Source organism: Argentina silus, assembly GCF_951799395.1.
Source record: "Argentina silus genome assembly, chromosome: 12".
NCBI lineage: Eukaryota > Metazoa > Chordata > Actinopteri > Argentiniformes > Argentinidae > Argentina > Argentina silus.
In genome coordinates, this window is record NC_139666.1 from 7,877,386 (window position 1) to 7,896,880 (window position 19,495).

Genomic DNA, 19,495 nt, shown 5'->3' on the forward strand with positions numbered 1-19,495 from the left:
CTATCTGGTATGGATACATAGGGAAGCAAGTAGTGACTGTATTCATAACCTTGGGGTATATGCTGCCAACCTCTTCCTATGGGAAAGGTGCTTTCCTGTGACATCACACAAAGAGAGCCAAGATGATTATCCGTCACCTGGAATTACTGGTGACAGTAAGCTAGTTAACCTCCTTTTAACCTGTTCACCCATCCCTCTTATGCACACACACACACACAGACTGAATGCCAGGGCAAAAATACACTTTCTTCTTGCTATTAGCTACTTATTGGGCTATCAACTACCCTAGTTTGTAGGCCTACTAGCACCATCTAATACTACCAGACAGCTGTCAGGGAGTGATTGACTGAGATGTCAATGTAAACTAATGGGCTCCAGAAAGTATGTACAGAGATTGCAGAGGTCCAGTTTTAGGACACCATGTTGAGACATTCTAGTGAGATCAAGGTGTATTCTGATTCTATAAAAAGAACAGACGAATAGAGCTCCCAACAGACCTGCTGGAACCAATGGATCTTGTGACTGTGTCATAAGAGGTGAAACTCATATACAATCCTCAGGTTGCTTTCAATATTCCCCGCTGAGCCTGGCCGAGGCCTGCTGTAGGGCAGGTCTATTCTGTGAGTGAGATTAGGGGCAGGTTTCACCGCCTCAGATTGCCTGCACTAATCTCAGCATGGATAGCCTGCATTAACCTAAATAAACAGGCAGGCCAAGATGTTCACGCCGCTCCATCACCATTGGCGCTGCCACCAACCAGCACTAAGGCGATGAGGCATGTCCAAACCGTATCTGTGCCAAGTCGGTCTGCCTGGCAACAAGGCTTTACGGTGGTGACACCAACCCACCTGAACCCCACTTGAGGAGGCTGTGATTACTCACACTCACCAGCAGGGGGAGTGAGGAGGCAGAGTTATCACAAGCTCACTGAGCAGTGCAGCACCGCATGACTGCATGACTTAATGTGTAAACAATAAACGTGGTGGAAACGCTTTCCTTTATCTCTTATGGTCCATCATTTATCATTTATTTGACAAAGCCAACTGGTTGATGGGCCTGTTTCAATATAGTGGTGGCATTACCACCACCACTATCACCACCACCACCAAACAAAGGCTGCTGTACCACCAATCATATGAAAGACGTTGTCCACCCCTATAGTTATGATGATGATGATGATGATGATGATGATGATGATGATGATGATGATGATGTTGATGCTGCTGCTGCTGCTGATGATGATGATGATCGATGGTGGCGGTAGTGGAGGATGAGAAAGAAATGTAGACTGACAAAATATATTAAAACATCAACTCTATAGGGACGCTGGATAGAAAGTCAAGATGATCCATTCAAGGTTGATCCTCAAATATGTTTCCCTGTCTTTGTATATATTGTGTATGTTGACAGTGGTGGTCCCGACTATAAGGATAGAATGATTCCATATCTCTTTGTCTCTGTATCTGAAGATCGTCCCTTCAAAGTTTATGGGAACTGCAAATTCTAATGTTCTCTCCGAATAATGGTGAGGGGCCGGACCGGAAGCTACACATCTCCTCTGCTCCCATTCGCTTTGAGGGATGGATGGGGCTTTCAACCGACCAACAATAGCAACCATCCAAAACTGAAAACCTGATCATAATTTCGCTGTGTCCAGACGCAACCAAAGTGGCAATATTTGTCAAATTGTTCTGTACTACGAAGCTAGCGTCTGCAAAGCTGGAACAAGTCCGGAGATCCACCCCAAGCCAAAAACCAGGTAGTTATGTTTAATGTTAGCCTAGCCGGTAGCCTATTGCAATCACGGCACGAGTTCCGTTAGCTAACAAGTCAAGAATGAGTGCTAGCATTGTAGCATGGTCAACTAGCCAGCATAGCATGTTGCGATACGGTTGTATGTCAGCTAACGACAGCGCAGAAACCTTTGTCCTGAAGTTACAAGACATCAATACGTTTTCTGATCTTTCCCCTTATTTAGACGTGTGGCCTGGTCTCCGATCAAGATGCGTTAGCAATGCATTTGTGGTGGCTAGCTAGCTGTCATCTGTCAACGTTGCTAGTGGCAGTTATCGCTGTCATGTGTGTCAGGTGCATTGTTGAAGCGACGTTTTTTAATCCTCGTCAGAAGGATCTTGTGATGGGATGAGACTCTGCTTATGTACTTAATGGTTTGCGCAGTCATTTTAATTGGAAGCAAGTGGTGTGCATTACTGCGCAGATCGCTTAGTTTAGCTTGTACTAGCATTACTCCTATTTCAGTGACACCCCATGTGTTCTGCGCTGTAGCGCTGACTTGGCATGCGTAGCATTGTCGTCCCACTCCGAGGTTACTGTAGTGCAAGCTTGCCTGCCTGCCTGCCTGCCTGCCTGCCTGCCTGCCTGCCTGCCTGCCTGCCTGCCTGCCTGCCTGCCTGCCTGACGCGTCCCATTGCAGCCCTGTTTGAATGAGTTCATTGAACATTTCTGTAACAGCAAAGTATTGTCATAAGTCGAGGCGAGGATTTCGTGCAGCTGTCATTTGAGGACTTCCACATCTCAAGCTGTGACCTTTTGCACTTGCACTTCCCTGAACGTGGTCGTTTTGAATCCCAGATTCTTTGTTTCTTTTTTTTTTAATGGATATTTATGACGGTTGGCAACTAACGTTAATGGTGCATTTAGATCTGCTTAGTGGTTGATATTGAGACAGATTGCAGTTGTTCCTGGCTTAAATGACCCACTTGATTCTTAAACCACTACCAGTACATGCACATCTGGTGCTCTGGTACATATCTGGTGCTGCAAAGGTGTTAGAAGTAGGGCTAGAAGTAGGGCTAGCAGGCCTAGTAATCCTATTACGTTGTCGAGGTAAGTGGAGAGGGAGGGATTGGGGTAGATGGAGAATTCTACAGCGTTGTCCTTGGGGTTGATTAGAAAGGAGGGTGAAAGGGAGAGCCAGGACAGGACAGCTAGGGCCAGGGCTATTCACTGTTTGCTCAACAAACACCAACGACACTCAGGGACATCAACACAAAACACACACAGTCATACGACACTATTCAGACAGGCTTTAATGGCTATCTTTATTCTGGTAAAGGTTGTCATGTTAAGTGAGGGGAGTGGAATTATGGTCTACTGTCTATATATATATATATACACTATACTGTTTATATAGAGTATAAGTGTGTGTACATTTTTTACAGTAATGTCTTTGTACATGTGGGTCATTGTGAGGGCTGCTTTATACCCTCTGCCGCTTCGTTGTATGTGGTACACACACACACACACTCACACACACACAGATAAGATGATAGTGATTAGCTAATAGGGCCCATCTCTGCTCCTGTCATCTTGACTCCCGGCTCAGGTGGGTTTGGTTTTGTGCTATGCCAGTGACAGTGCTCTGAAATGTCAGTTTGCTGCACGAGAACATTTAATCACCAGAGCGTAGCCAGGTCCATCTCTTTAAACGCTCACCCCCCCTAATTAAAGAGCAAACTAAGGGTTTTTAGTCCTAATGAGCCTGGACTCTTTATCACCCCCCCCCACCCCCACCCCCTCCACCTTCAGCCATCCCCTTACCCCCAGCCTGCCGCTGCCGCCATCCTCGTTCTGCTGACTGCAGTCAGAAGAAGCCCCTCTTGGATCCTTGAGACTTATCAGTCATCTCACCCTTCAGCTTAGAACTATGGCTACATTCTATATGAGTCCACAGGGAGCCCTATATGATATGCAGAGAGAAAGACTAACTGCAAATAACTCCAGCCAAGCCCATTAGTATTCTCCTAAAAGGCCATGGATGGATGAGTCTCACTGCTGAGTTATGCAAACCCATTGGCCTGCTCAATGAACAAACAGGCAATTACCACCATTAGCGGACAACTGTGTGTGTTTTATATGGGCAATGAGTCTTAGCACTAGCCCTATGTTTAGGATGGAGCTACTTTTCATCTATGCTGCCCTAGAATGACCTTCGTTGTCCAGCCGTCTCAATGTGTTGTCATCTCCTCTCACACTCAGCCTCGTAGACCTCACAGGAAAGCCAGAGGGTCGTACGCTGGCTAATGACCTCTAACCCGTAACCCTAACATTCATCAGTGGAGGCTTGGTGGGCTATTTCGGTCTCACCCCTCTTGCTTGTATGAACCATGTTTGGCACTGCTAGTACAGTTTGTCCGTCCGGAGGGCCTTTGTTAGCTTAGCCTCTAGCCTGCAGTGCCCTCTGCTTATGAATCTACTTTAGTTTTTTTGTTGTGATTAAAACAGCCTAGCTGGCCAGTAGACAAGTGGGGTGATTTTTTATTAAGCACACCGATGCCTTCAGAGAACAATAACAAACCACCACAAACAGAAAAGACTTGCAAATTAACCACAAGTAAAGCCATTATCCGAGCTTTGAGGTCACTGCGGTCACCGGCCCCCTTTCTGGAGTGAGGCTAAGAGGTAGCCAGTGGCAGACCAGCACCGTGCGCTCAACCTCTTAACATAGCAGGTTATTCAATGCTAACTCCTCCCCTTTAACTCGCCAACTGCCAAAGAATTCCAGAATACTCGCCACCTAGGGTGCCAAGTGTTTTATGTGGTATTTACCTAGCAACAATACTTTGATTGGCTACAAAAGAAATAAAAAATACACAACTAAAGCATGATCATTTTTGGTGAATAAAGTCACCCGTGGCAGTCTAGAATGTTGACCATTTCGGCGACTTTCTTCACCCTCGGCGCTAAATGAGTTAAGGGAGAACCCTGCCCCCTTTTTAAATTGATGCAAATGGCAAGTGACTTATCCAGGGTGTCTTTACCTGGCTAATCAGCGCTAATCTGATCCACTGCGGATTAGGGCAAGGGAAGGCAAGTAAGATACTGCTGCTTACTTGTTTGCACCTCTCTGACAGACCTCTGTACCTATTTCTCATTAGCTCGGTCCTGTCAGAGTCTGTAGTGGACTAGCAGTCGTCCTCCTCCTCCTCCTCCTCCTCCTCCTTGGCTTTTACCGGTGGGATCTGGTTGTGTTCTTCTTGCTGTCATCGTCATCATCCTAATCTCCTTCGCACCTTTCTGTGGGATTACCATGGCAGTGCTGCAGGACGGGCTGTGAACAGCTTCACTGTCCTTCAAACACCGTCTTTGATTATAGATATTTTTGTTGTTGTTGGTGGGATCTACTAAAAAGGCCAAGATGCTGAACCAGAGTGCAGTGATGGTCTTTACAGGCCTATGCGGGGCGTTAGTGGTCATGGCCATGGCCTACTACGTCTACTGGTGAGTTGTACTGGGAGGACTGGGCGGAGGAGGGGGGTTGGCCACTGGCCAGGGTCATTCACTTCACTTCTGGTAGAGGTCAGGAAGTGGGACAGGGGGCCCTGTTCACATTCTTTCAGAATGTTTCTTTCCTCTTGAGGAAATCGCTGATCTAATGTGATTGGACTGGTCAAAGCTTTCGGCTATTTTGGCGAGTTTGTGAAATGACCACTTTAATAGGATTATCCTACACTCCCCCTTACCAAACTAGTTAGGCTTACTTTTGAATTGTACCGGAGTACCGGTAATGACTTTAGGCCTTTATAAGGGTACATTCTGGGTGTCAATATTTCAGTTGTGTGGACCAGACATGGTGTTTCAGGTATTATGATGGCGTTGGCCAACCCAACAACTGTTGTATAACAGTGAACCTGGCTCTGTCCAGGTGATCGAGGTAGAGGCAGCTGTTCCCTCCTGTATGATAATCAGCTTTAACCTGGTGTCTCTAATCCCTGTACCAGGCTGTGCTACTGGGCCACAGGTGGGCCTCCCTCAGCCTCCCTCCCAAGGCTCCCTCCCTAGGCTCACTCACTAGGCTCCTTCACTAGGCTCCCTCCCTCAGGCTCCCTCCCTAGGCTCCTTTCCTAGGCTCACTCCCTAGGCTCCTTCACTAGGCTCCCTTCCTAGGCTCACTCCCTCAGGCTCCCTTCCGAGGCTCACTCCCTCAGGCTCCCTTCCTAGGCTCACTCCCTAGGCTCCTTCACTAAGCTCCTTCACTAGGCTCCCTCCCTGGGCTCCTTCACTAGGGTCCCTCCCTAGTCTTCCTCAGGCTCCAGGGGGTAGCAGCAGCTCAGACATGCTGTTTACAGCAGTCCCACTGATGTTTGTTGCCATAGCAGTTGATGTTTGAATGGCTTCAGTCTCCAAGGAGATGGATTGACTCAGGAAAACCCTCTCTCTCTCTTTCACCAGAGAACTTTAAGGACTGTGTGTGTGTGTGTGTGTGTGTGTGTGTGTGTGTGTGTGTGTGTGTGTGTGTGTGTGTGTGTGTTCCCTGAGAACTTTGAGGAGGTATTGACAAAATGCTTCTGAGATTGGACCCAGAGAGAACCTACGGTGTGAAAAAGGGCATCAGGAAAAACTAATCTTCTCAGCCGAGTCGTGTTTGTGTGTCTGTGTAGGAGGGAGAGGGACGGAGAGGGGGAGGGAGAGAGAGAATGTTGGGTGAACAAGGTGTACTGCACCTCTGCACTTCAGACCTTGTGGAAAGAGAGAGAGAAATGGAATGAGGGAGTGGGAAACACAAGAAAAGGTCAAGGTGCAGTTGAGCATACCCAATAGACAGTGTCACACTTGGGTCTGTTACTATGGTTACTCCTTGACCACCATATGTTCCACCGAGGATGTCGAGGGGGAGATGTCTTTCAGGACGCCCATGTGAAACAATCGTTCATTAAAGAAATTGATTTTTGGACACACTTTTCGCTACACCAAGTGCACAAATGTACACTCAAACCATTTTAGTGCAGTGAGTTGGAAGAAATTGAATTGATCCAATGGTCACACATGAACAAGGGCTGTGTGTGTGTGTGTGTGTGTGTGTGTGTGTGTGTGTGTGTGTGTGTGTGTGTGTGTGTGTGTGTGTGTGTGTGCGTGTGCGTGTGTGTAACCCTATCCTTTGGTCTCCGTTGGAGGCTGTCTGTTGTTGGGTCTCTTTGAAGGTGTGGCTGCCATATTGGGAACTTGCACCTGTGTCAGAGAGGTTACACAGACAGCTGTCAGTCTGAAGCTCTCGCTCGCTAATGCAGTAGCCTAGAGGCTATATATGGCTGATTAATCCAGATCATTACCGCCTTTGTATTTTCCTTTGTACCTTCAGTCCACTGGCCTGTGAATACAGATAAAACACTGTTCTTTTTTTAAATATGTTTTTAGGGCATTTCTGATTTATTGGGATAGAGACAGTAGAGATTGACAGGAAGGATAGAGACAGTAGAGATTGACAGGAAGGATAGAGACAGTAGAGATTGACAGGAAGGATGGGTGAGAGAGAGGAGGGATGACATGCAAGACGTGTCGAAGGTCGGAATCGAACCAGGAACCTTGCAATTATGTGGTATGCGCATTAGTGTGTTACGCCACTAAGCGCCCCCAATAAAATACTGTTCTATCCTCTACCTGTGGCCTGGGAAGGCTGGTCTACTTACTAAGCCTCCACCAGCCTCCCCTACCTGGCATGGTCTATTCCTTAGTGGTGTTATTCCTCCATATGTCCCCTTTGTAGTGTCAGCTGATTAAGTCATACACTCTTACGGTAACCTATAGCCTACTAAAGGAGTGGGTAAAAGGGTATCGGTGTTGTTGACTCACACAAGCAGTGTAGCATATTTGGATAGTTACCCAATCTGAATTCAACCTCTAGCCCAGTAGAGGATGGACATGTGTGTGTGTTACCGTTCCTCATTCCATTCCATGCATTGCAATGAGTCCGCCCTCTGATTTTCTACCCCCAACGGCCTCCCCTGGTCGTACCCCTAAAAGAGCTAGACACTTCTCCTAGATCTGACGGGTGTAAGATCTACCATCCCACAGCTCCTGAACTCAACATTCAATCATAGCCAATTGCCGTCTACTGTCCTTCTGTGTTTGTTTGTTTGTTTGTTTATTATTTTTAGTTTTCTTGGCGCTGTAATGGCGACAGATGGTGTGGATTAGCGCTAACACTTGTTGCTACTTTCCCACAAGTCCTCCCTGGGAAAAATAAATATCTATCTATCTATCTATCTGTCCGTCCGTCCATCCAACCAACCAACCAACCAACCCGCATGGTGTAGGCTAAATCTCCACTGTCTAGATGGAGCTATTTTTTGCTTACACGTGACCTTCCTCCGATGCTAGAGTTGTTTTGGGAACAGAGGCCTAAATGACTTGACTATGAGTGAGTTCCCTGTAACAGTACCGTATCTCTTTCTGTCTTGCTCTCTCTGGGGTCATGCTTGAAACCTGAGGTGTGTGTGTGTGTGTGTGTGTGTGTGTGTGTGTGTGTGTGTGTGTGTGTGTGTGTGTGTGTGTGTGTGTGTGTGTGTGTGTGTGTGTGTGTGTGTGTGTGTGTGTGTGTGTGTGTGTGTGTGTGTGTGTGTGTGTGTCATAATGAGCTCAGCCAGAAGGAACGCATCCCCAGGGTCAGTCCTCAGCAGGTGGTGTCACTTGACAACCTGACACCTCATTACCTGGAGAACACACACACACACACCTGGAGAAAATGGCGGCCCACGCTAAGGCACCTGAGCGGCAAGGGCACGCGGGCCAGCTTTGATGTGAATGAGCGTCCTGAGTCGTCCAGGAATGCAGTTACGTCACCTGTTCACTCGGTGCAGACTTCTCACAGCCGAAGTACGTGATACCGACCACGTAGCCCAGTAGTAGGACGTGAATTCTGTGGAAATTGAACAGGAGTATCGCGTCTGCATGCCTTTGCATGCAGGTATTTCTTGTTGAGCAAGACCAGGCTGATGTTTTCAGGCGTGGCAGTGGGGTGAACTCGACTGGTGTGTGCATAGGATTATACCGATGCTATGTCTGGTGGTAGATACTAGTAACAGGACTCTTACCTTATCTAAATGCCACAGTGTAAATCTGCCCAGAGCAGACACATAAAAGTATAACACTGGCAGTGAGGAGCCTGGGACCTTGCCAGTTGTTGGCGAGGGGGGTATGTTACATTTACATTTATGGCATTTAGCAGACGCCTTTATCCAAAGCGACTTACAACAAATACATTTGTCCATCTATCCATCAGTCATCATAAGAAAAATTAATCTATGCTAGTGACCAGGGGGTATTGGCAGTCATAATGCTAGAAAAGAATAATAATAATATATATTATTATTTTTTAAATATCAATTTGTAACTTGTACAGGGGGGGAGTGGGGATGAAGAGGTCTTTACGAGGGACAGTTAAGATGTAGCCTGAAGAGATGGGTCTTCAATCTACGGCGGAACATCGGTAGTGACTCTGCAGTCCTGACAGCTGTGGGAAGCTCGTTCGACCAGCGGGGCGCCAGGACAGTGAAAAGCCGCGACCGGGTAGCGTGACTGCTCTATGTAGTTGACGATGTGCGTACGTGTGTGTTCAAAGGGCCACTTCCTTGGATAAGATGTTGTGTCATCATTGGCTCATTGGTACCTTGACGACCCTCAGAGAACGACTGTAAAAGCAGTGTTGCTGTAACCCTCGCCCTTTGTCCTCTGATGTTCAGTGTTACACGTTGTGACTGCTCAGAGATAGGACAAGATAAGATGTTTTAGTCGCTGGAGAAGGCGCAGGATATGTGAACTTTGGCTTTCTGTCTGTGTTTACGACTGCCTGGCTGAGTGTCTGGCCAATAATTGTCTACACAACACACACACACACACACACACACACACACACACACACACACACGCAATCTCTCTCTCTCTCTCAGTCCCATCTCTCTTCCTCGCATGCAGCATGGTGGTGCTTTGTCCCACACAATGGAGACATGGTTGTTGTGTAGAGGGAACAAGACACATTTTCTTCCTCTGTGGCTGATACACACACACACACACACTAGTTCCTCTTCCTTCACTGTGTGGGATGAGAGACCAAGCATTGTCTGGTCTCTGTAGCTACTACAGCTAATAATAATAGTGTGTGTGTGTGTGTGTGTATACACACTCCTACCTATCTGTGCGTTTGTACACACTACTACCTGCGTGTGCGTGTGCGTGTGCGTGTGCGTGTGCGATGGGTTGAATACACCGACAGAGTCACAGCAGGCTGGAGGGCTCTGACTCATCATGCGTCACACAGATAGTCACTTGATAGTTGCTGTTGGGCTCACACACACACACACACACATACACACACACACACACACGGAAACACACACACGGAAACACACATGGAAACACACACTCCTGATTTGACAGACGCAGATGTGAGACGCATAGAGAGAGATGCACACTGTCACAGGAACAAACACAAACAACCCCCCCCCCACATACATACATACATACATACATACATACATACATACATACATACATACACACACGCACAGATATTAAAAGAGACCATGTGCTGTGCAACTCCTTCGGTGTCTCTGCTTGGTAGTACACACACACACACACACACACACACACACACACACAGGTAGGAGTGTCTACACACACACAGAGGGGTAGGATTGTGTACACACACACACACACACACACACACAGATAGGTAGGAGTGTGTACACACACACACACACACACAGATAGGTAGGAGTGTGTACACACACACACACACACACAGATAGGTAGGAGTGTGGTGCTGTGTGAGGCTCCAATGTCTGGAACTCCCTCCCTCTCCCCTCCTCTGAACACTCTAGTCTGAACTGTTGGCCAATCAGGAAACACAACGCCAGTCTTTCTCTCTCTTCTTGCTCTCCACATCCTGCTTCACGCTGACCGTTTCAACCCTCCCTCCCTCCCTCTCTCTCTCTCTCTCAGGTCGGTAATATTGAGTGACGGGCCGTGTAAGAGGGGCTTGTAAAGGGAACCCACCGTGGTAAGCAACATCCATCCCCGTCTTTTTAAATAACGCTCAAATACCACACGCCCGTTATCCACCGTAAACGAGGCTTTTCTCACCACAGAATCTCCTTTTTGTTCCCTGTTTTATTCTCTCCTCCTCTCTCTCACTTTCCCTTTCTCCTCCCTCCCTCCCTCCCCCTCTCTCAATTTCCCCTTTCCTCGTCTCTTCCCCCGTCCTCCAGGTCCTGTGGTAGTGTGTGTGGTGTGTGTGCGCGTGCGTGCGTGTGTGTGTGCGTGCGTGTGCGTGCGTGTGTGTGTGTGTGTGGGTGGGTGAGAGAGAGGGAGTGCTGCTAAGCCATGGGTCTGCTAGACTACCTGAAGACCCAGTTCGTGTTGCAGCTGCTGATGGGCTTTGTGTTTGTGGTGTCGGGCCTCATCATCAACTTCATCCAGCTGCTGACCTGCGTCCTCTGGCCCTTCAACAAGCAGCTCTACCGCACCATCAACTGCCGGCTCGCCTATTCCCTATGGAGCCGTGAGTCTCGGAGCCCTGTGTCTGTGTCTGTGTCCACCGTGTCTGTGTCTTCTTGATTGACTGTGTGCGGCGTCTTCTCGATTGATTAACTGTGTGTGTGTACGCGCGTGCATCTTCTTGATTGACTGACTGTGTGTGTGTGTGCGCTTTCTTAATTGACTGACTGTGACTGTGTGTGTGTGTGTGCGCGCCCGTCTTCTTGATTGAGCGTGTGAGTGTGAGAGAGTGTGTGTGTGTATATTTGTGACCCTGATGTATCTGTCCCCTGCAGAGCTGGTGATGCTGCTGGAGTGGTGGTCAGGAACAGAGTGCACCCTTTACACGGACCAGGCCACGGTGGACAAGTTTGGCAAGGAGCACGTCATCATCATCCTCAACCACAACTACGAGATCGACTTCCTCTGCGGCTGGACCATGTGTGAGAGATACGGCATCCTAGGGGTCAGTTGCTAAACGTTTACGTACCATCTCTCTGTCTCTGTCTCTCTCTCTGTCTCTCTCTCTGTCTCTGTCTCTCTCTGTCTCTCTCTCTGCCTCTCTCTCTCTCTGTCTCTCTCTCTGTCTCTGTCTCTCTCTCTCTCTCTCTCCCCGTCTCTCTCTCTCTCTCTCTCTTCCCCTCTCCCTCTCTCTTTTTCTGACCTGATGAACTTGTGATCTTTTTTTTTTTTTTTCTACCCAGAGTTCCAAGGTCCTGGCCAAACACGAGCTGCTGAAGGTGCCTCTGATTGGCTGGACCTGGTACTTCCTGGAGATCGTGTTCTGTAAGAGGAAGTGGGAGGAGGACCGAGACACCGTCTTCAGAGGGCTGGACAGACTCAAAGATTACCCCGAGTTTATGTGGGTGAGTATGGGTCCCTGACGTGTGTGTGTGTGTGTGTGTGGGCGCTGTTCGAGAGCTGTTAAGCATCAAAGAGACTTACTTTTGGACCCAAACAGCTTACAGTGAATCTTCCTATGGGTCTTGGCCCTAAGTCCAGATCATCACAGTGGCTTTAGGGGAGTATAGTCCTGGTGTTAGTTAGCCGTCCGGGCCTGGTCCTTAGTAGGTCAGTGTGATGCTAGACTGCTTCCTCTCTAGAAGTGTGAACCAAGTCCACCCGTTGTCCCTCAGAGCGGAGGTTTCCACTTCCGCCCTGCCCTTGTTAACGGGGCGCTCGCACGGGTAAGATTAGGCCAATCAGGTAGTCTGATCTGATTACCTCGCTCCAGGAAAAGCCAAGAGCCACAGAACTCGTCGACAAGATGTCCTGTTTACATTCCCAATAAACAACCTGCTGTATGAGATTGTTTGTTCGTTTGTTGTGGACGTTTGTAGTTGTTGACTGTGAACCCACTTTGAGGTAAAGTCGCTTTAGAGATAAGATGGCTGACTTTGTTTGGTTTGGAGGTTTCTGGAGGGGTACTTAATTCAACTGTTATTCTGTAATCTGTAATTCAACCTAGAGAGGATAGGCTGGGGAGCCTGATAGGACAGAAGAAAGGAGGTCAGGTGTGTGTGTGCCTGTGAGTGTGTGTGTGTGTGTGTGTGTGTGTGCCTGTCTGTGTCTGTCTGTGTGTGTGCCTGTGTGCGTGTGTGTGTGCGCGTGTGTGTGTGTTTTAACCCTCCCTCCCTCTCTCTCCACAGTTCCTGCTGTATTGTGAAGGCACCCGTTTCACAGAGAAGAAGCATGAGATTAGTATGCAGGTAGCTGAGAGTAAAGGTCTACCCAAACTCAAATATCACCTCCTCCCCCGCACTAAGGGCTTCACCACCACACTGAAATGCCTCAAAGGCACAGGTGAGACACACACACACACACACGACTAATGTCCACTTCAAATGGCTAAATTTACCCCCCCCCCCCTTCACACAGTATCACGAACTACAATGTTCCCCCCCTCCTCTTTTGTTCTTGTGTTTCCAGTCACCGCTGTGTATGACGTCACCCTCAACTTCAAAGACCATAAGACCCCCACTCTGTTAGGCATCATCAACGGCACGAAGTACATGGCGGACTTGAGTGTGAGGTAGGTACGAGCGCAAGATCAGAAGAACGCCATCTTCATTTTCCAGCTGGTGTTTCAGCTGGTGTTTACCAGGACACGGCGTGGTCCCGCTCTGCTCCTTCCCCTCAATAAATTCAGCCCATTTCGTAACCACCTGGTACTCAATGGCTCATTGTTACGCTCGAGCCGAAGACTCTTAAAGAAACAGCGAGCATCAGAAGAAGATGCAATTGTCAGGGTTTTTAACCCAGTGCTTTTGAAGTCAGTACCTGGTTAATACCGGGCTTTAAAATAACGGGTTAGCCATCGTTTTGATTCTCTCTGAGTGTACTAGGCGATACAGTTTAGACTCCCATTCTGTTGTTATTAATATTCATCAAGTTGTTTTGATCATCTAGCACCCCCCCCCCCCCCGAGCTTCTTCAAGTAAAAAAAAAAAAAAAACATGATGAATTGTTAGCCTGTTGGCTGCTTGCCAAGTCCCTTCCTACAGTACTTTAACAATGAGAGGGAGGGGGAGAGCGAGAGAGAGAGAGCTACTTTTTTGGATGTCCGAGAGCTCTTTATACATCGATATTTCATTCAATCTACATCGTAAATATGAAAAGATTGAAAAATGTCCGTTCAACAATTTTCATCCCTAAATAAACAGCTCCAAATGTCCTTGAAACATGCTAAGTTGCTTTCTAGATTATCATGTAGCACCATCCCCTTGAGCCTTTTCAACTAAAAACCCTATGATGAATTGTTAGCCTGTTGGCAGCTCGCCAAGCCCATTCCTTCAGCACTTAGAGAGAGACTGACTAACAGAGATTGCCCAACACTTTCCTGTTCTTATGATAATAACTATGTTTGATGGACAGAGTCAGCCTCTTCTAATCCACTGAACCAGAGAGAGGCTGAAAGAGGGAGAGAGAGACGGAGAGGGAGAGGATGGGGGGGGGGGGGGGGAGAGAGAGACACCACAGTTCATTGATGCCCTTTAAATCTGCGGGGAAAAGCTAGACTCCTGGCCTGGTGTCCTTGAGAAGATAATCAAATCACAGTTTTACAGTAGCAGCTTTCAGTAAACCATAAAGACCCTACCGCAGGAGGTGACTTCAACTGTCTCAGAGTCATCCGATTACACTGGGATCTTTGTGGCGCTGCACTCGTAAAGCCCATTCGTTTAGTTCAGGGATAACGCCACAGAATGTACAAACCATTAGATTATCATAACTTAGTGAGACCTTCATTTCATAGACTCCAATTAGATTGCTCAGAGAGCCAGACCAAATTTGTGTGTGTGTGTGTGTGTTAGGTAGCGCAGAGTAGTCTGCTGTACCAAGCCACTGTCATGGCACTGCTCAGTTTTGAGTAGACCCCATCTAAACCTTGTGTGAGGTAGCCCCCTGGTGGTGGAAGGATGCTACAGCAGCAACCCCACTACAGCAGACTCTTCTACATTGTGCTGACTGTCCTATCTCTCTCTCCACTCTCTCTCTCTCTCTCTACTCTCTCTGTCTTTCTGCTCTCCCCCTCCCTCCCTCCCTCCTTGCAGACGGTTCCCTGTGGAGGAGATTCCAGATGATGAGAAGGAGTGTGCCAACTGGTTGCACAAGCTGTACCAGGAGAAGGTACGGTACAGCCCGGTACAGCCCAGGCCTTTGAATGCTTGTTTCAACTTCACAGAAACTTGAAACTCTGAAATGTTTGTTTTTGTTTTATGAATGTGTGAAGCAGCAGCACTTAACGGTCCAAGACCAATTCCCTGACAGGGTGAAAAACATTGATCTTATCTTTACAATCTACACTCACTGAGCACTTTATTATGAACACTATACAAATACTGGGTAGGGCCTCCCTTTGCTCTCAAAACAGCCTCAATTCTTTGTGGCATTGATTCCACAAGATGTTGGAAACATTCCTTTGAGATTCTGGTCCATGATGACATGATGCAATCGCTGCAGATTTTTCAGGTGCACTTTCAAGCTGTGAATCTCCCGTTCTACCACATCCCAAAGGTGTTCTATTGGATTCAGATCCAGTGACTGGGAAGGCCACCGAAGAACACTGAACTCACTGTCATGTTCATGAAACCAGTTTGAGACGGCTTTTGCTTTGTGACATGGTGCATGATCATGCTGGAAGTAGCCATGAGAAGATGGGTAAATTCTGGCCATGAAGGGATGCACATGGTCAGCAACAATACTCAAATAGGCTGTGGCATTCAAGTGATGATTGATTGGTATTAACGGGCCCAAAGTGTGCCAAGAAAACATTCCCCACACCATTCCACCAACTCCACCATGAGAAGGTGTGCAGGTGTTCCTAATAAAGTGCTCAGTGAGTGTACATCAATGCCATAAACGAGTCGTGTGCCACCGTGTTTGAAATGTGCTTAGGTGGAATAACGGTGCCTGTAAATATGGATTATACCAATAAAAGCGCAGGTGATAACTCCTCTGATGTCTCCTTCCCAGGATGCACTGCAGGAGCACTACCAGAAGGAGGGCACTTTCCCGGGTCCCACCATCACCCCTCCTCGCCGCCTGTGGACGCTGCTCAACTTCCTGTTCTGGGCCGCAGTGCTGCTCTCGCCCCTCATCAACTTCGCCTGCGGCGTGGTGGTCAGCGGCTCCCCCCTCCTCATCATCGGCTTCAGCCTCTTCCTCATCGTAGGTGGGTACTGGACGGACACACACACACACACACTACTCTATCTTGCTGCTCTTCCACACTATACACTGGGCTTGGGGTATGGAGTTGTGGTTGTGTCACGTGACCTCCTGTCGCCTCACGGGGTAAGAAATAATATTTGTATATTATTTCTTTTTGTCCCTCCTCAGCCTCCGTAGCCATCCGGCGCCTGATTGGTGTGACTGAGGTGAATAAAACAGGCTCCAGCTACGGCAACCCGGAGGCCAAGAAGCAGAAGTAGACCTCTCCTCTCCTGACCCCCCCCCCCCCCCCCCCCCCCAAACGCCCCCAAACCCCCCCTCCCCCTACACTAGGGTCTGCGGCCCCCCTACCCCCCCCCCCCCCCTTCTCCTAGAGGTGTGAGTCCGCTCGCTGGGGAGGGGGCTAAACTGATTAAAAACCTAGAGACACGAGTTATAGATATTAATAATGACAGAAGAAGAGAAAGAGAGAGAGGGATGACCATGGAGAAATGAATAGAAAGAAAGGAGAGGAGAGAGTAGGACTGATAGACTTTGAAAGATGGGGAGGTACTGTACTGTATGACCAAGCTCCTTTCCCCCTTATCCACACACACATAGACACAGACACACACACCCCTCATATTCCCCCTCCCATCGCCCCCCTCTCCAACCCCCCTGACCCTCTGAGGTCACCTGACCCTCCGAGGTCACCTGGCCAACAATCAGCTCACCACACTCTACGCAGCAGCCCACTTCCTCTCCCTGTCACATGCTCCAGTCCACTCAGCCAACCAGGAAGCAGATCAACCGTTCGTGACCCGTTGACCTTGGAAACAAGCCTATCAGCATCGGCTTTCCTCTCTCCATAGTTTCTGTTGAGTTAGTTTTGTTTTGATTTGAGGTTGAGGTGTTACTTCCATATTCACCTGTCGTAAAGTACATTATCCTTCCCTCCCATTCCACAAACCGGGACTTCAAATACGAACCGGCGCTTTTCGACTCAGCCTGGTTCCCTTGTTGCTTTTAATGCTTCGTTTTTGAGCAACAGGTGTTCATTTCCACTACGTTTCCTGTCTCTGCTGCCTGGGACCGCCCATTTTAATATTTGTAGTGACGTATTCATGAGAAAACGGAAATAGTTGTGGTTGTAGAAGTCTGTGATTGGAGTGCTTCTGTGTGTTAAACAGACAGACAGACGCAGACAGAAAGGTCTGACGATTGTTTTGGTCTAAACTACGTTTTTATAGCATTGTCACTTGCTTGCACACGCCAGTACACATGTCGCCATGCCATTTGAATATGAGCCAATGATATGTTTACTGAGTGAACTTTGACCTTCTCCTGCTGTCTCTGCTCTGATCAACACCTGCTCTTAAAGAACCCTCAGCGTCAGGGTGCGACCTCTGTATAACATTGCTGACCAATGCTAGGTCCAAGCATTGAATGATAAACTACCCCCCCCCCCACCCCCCCCTACACACACACACACACACACACACACGTTTATCATTGAAATGCAGTACATACTGAATGAATTCATGTTATCATTCATTGATGGATGGATGGATGGATGGATGCTGAGAGCCGGTGTTTGTGTTTGCTTTTGCTCTCCAGTTTAACACTGTAGTAGTAATGTTTGCATTTGCCTTAATTCAAGTTTGCTTAGGCTAGGCCCCCCCCACCCCCTTCTCCACCTCCTACTCCATCTCTCCCTCCCTCATATTCATCCTGTGTCCACTAACCTTTCACCTACAATAGTGCATTGTGGGTAGTTGAATTCCCCCCCCCCCCCCCACTAGCCGAGACAGCTGACTCCACAGTGGGTGATGTTTCTGATGTATGTATGTACTGTATGTTTGTGATGTTGGTAAGCCCCTTTCAGCCCCCTCAGTCAAATTCCTAGTTCCCAGTAGCCAGCGATGTTAGTTATATGATATTACAAAGCAAATGCTGCTTCCCACCTCTTCACAGGAGAGAGAGGATCTTTTGGTTTTGCTGCTATTGTAGAGCACTGGTGTGGCACTGCAACTGCTCTGGCTCTCAGAACATGTTCCATTGTCTAATACTCGATTTAAAGGTCCTTTACTCTGGTGGCCATCTTAGTTGTGACCCCCCTTCCCCAACAAGTGGACTGAGAGGCAGAGTTTATATCAAGGGTGATAATGATCATCTATCACCCCTACTCTTCCCACCTTTCTAGATTACTAGGGACATTTCCCTAATCTTTATTCATTTAATCACAGTAGCAACATAGCTACATTATTGGATGATGTCGTCATCATCAACTTCATCATCATCAACCCTGGTCTACATGCCATTGAGTCTGTACAGGTTTCACCATCCTCCCTCCCAATTGACATCCTTTAATGAACTTCTTAGTTTAGCATTAATAAATGGTTTCAGGACAGATTCATGTAAGCCTTAACAGACAGACAGAGTGCAGCTTCGTTGTTGTGTGTGTGTGTGTGTGTGCGTGTGCGTGTTTGTGTGTGTGTGTGTGTGTGTAAACAGGCAGCCTAGATGCTTCCTCAGCACCCCAGTAGTGAGTGAGTGAGGGTGGAATCCTAACTAGAGATCCACGCACGTCAACTCCGATCGTCCCGATCGAAATTTCCCGTTTAAAAAAAGCGTGCAAGGTTTCCGCGACCGTCGGAGGAAGCGCGCGGACGCCGAGTGACGATTCCACCCTAAGCGATGATTGATTGTCCGGTGGTGAGAGGGACAGAGACGGGTCCAGGTCTGCCCTGTCTCTGTCCACCCTGCTGTATTCGCAGAGGGATAAGGAATCATCATTGCCCTATCCCTCTGCCCTCCAAACTAAAACTCCTCTCCCGTTTTATTTCTTGAAATTCTAGCCCTCGAAAATGTTGTTGCAGTAGGGTTAAGTTGGTGAAGTAGCTCATTGTAAGGCTGAAGAGATGAAAGGGTGAGACAGAACCTGCTTCTAGCTTTGTTGTAGCTGAGAGAGAGAGAGAGAGCCTCCGTTGTAATAGAACCCACTGTCGTCATCGCCTAGGGTTAGTTCTCTATCCAAGTGTCTGACACCTTCATGTCCCTCAACTGCAAGCTTTAGAACCTCAACCTAAATGGTCATTGGGAGAGATGCGTACCATTGTAAATTGTGGGGCAAAGGTTTGATCCATACTGTTCCCTTCCCATGATTCCCTGATGTACCATCATGCACTGGTGCAGTCCCACCTCTCCCTCAGGTATCTGTCCAGGTGTGTATAAGGTGTAAATATATTCCAGAGCAAAAAGGACAAATGCCAGAGACGTTTTAAAATGATTTGAAACATTTTTCTTACACTGGAGGTTTTTACTGGAACAGAAAATCCCACTGTAACTTATGACCCGATTACATTATTCTGTTCAAAGTTCATGAAACTAAGAAGTTATTAAGTAACATTAGAAATTTGACACTTCGATCTGACCTTTTTTCGGCTTAAAAGTAATTTCACTTAAAGTGGCACCTCTTGACTCAACTTTTATTTATTTGTCTTTTTTCTAAGTCTATTTGTATCTGTTGTTTCTTCAATTAAACAATTAAGAATATTAAAGGATTTAATCACAA

General features: G+C 47.7%; 1 protein-coding gene across 1 annotated transcript; it reads left to right on the top strand.

Annotated features, from left to right (window-relative positions):
• The first annotated feature begins 1,573 nt into the window (after nt 1–1,573).
• agpat3 (1-acylglycerol-3-phosphate O-acyltransferase 3) lies at nt 1,574–19,495 on the top strand. Its single transcript, XM_083682477.1, has 10 exons — nt 1,574–1,759; nt 10,738–10,795; nt 11,004–11,296; nt 11,568–11,737; nt 11,976–12,137; nt 12,921–13,074; nt 13,201–13,303; nt 14,823–14,898; nt 15,745–15,943; nt 16,111–19,495. Exons 3-10 carry the CDS (start codon nt 11,119–11,121, stop codon nt 16,200–16,202), a joined length of 1,134 nt encoding a protein of 377 aa, XP_083538603.1. The 5' UTR covers nt 1,574–1,759; nt 10,738–10,795; nt 11,004–11,118; the 3' UTR covers nt 16,203–19,495.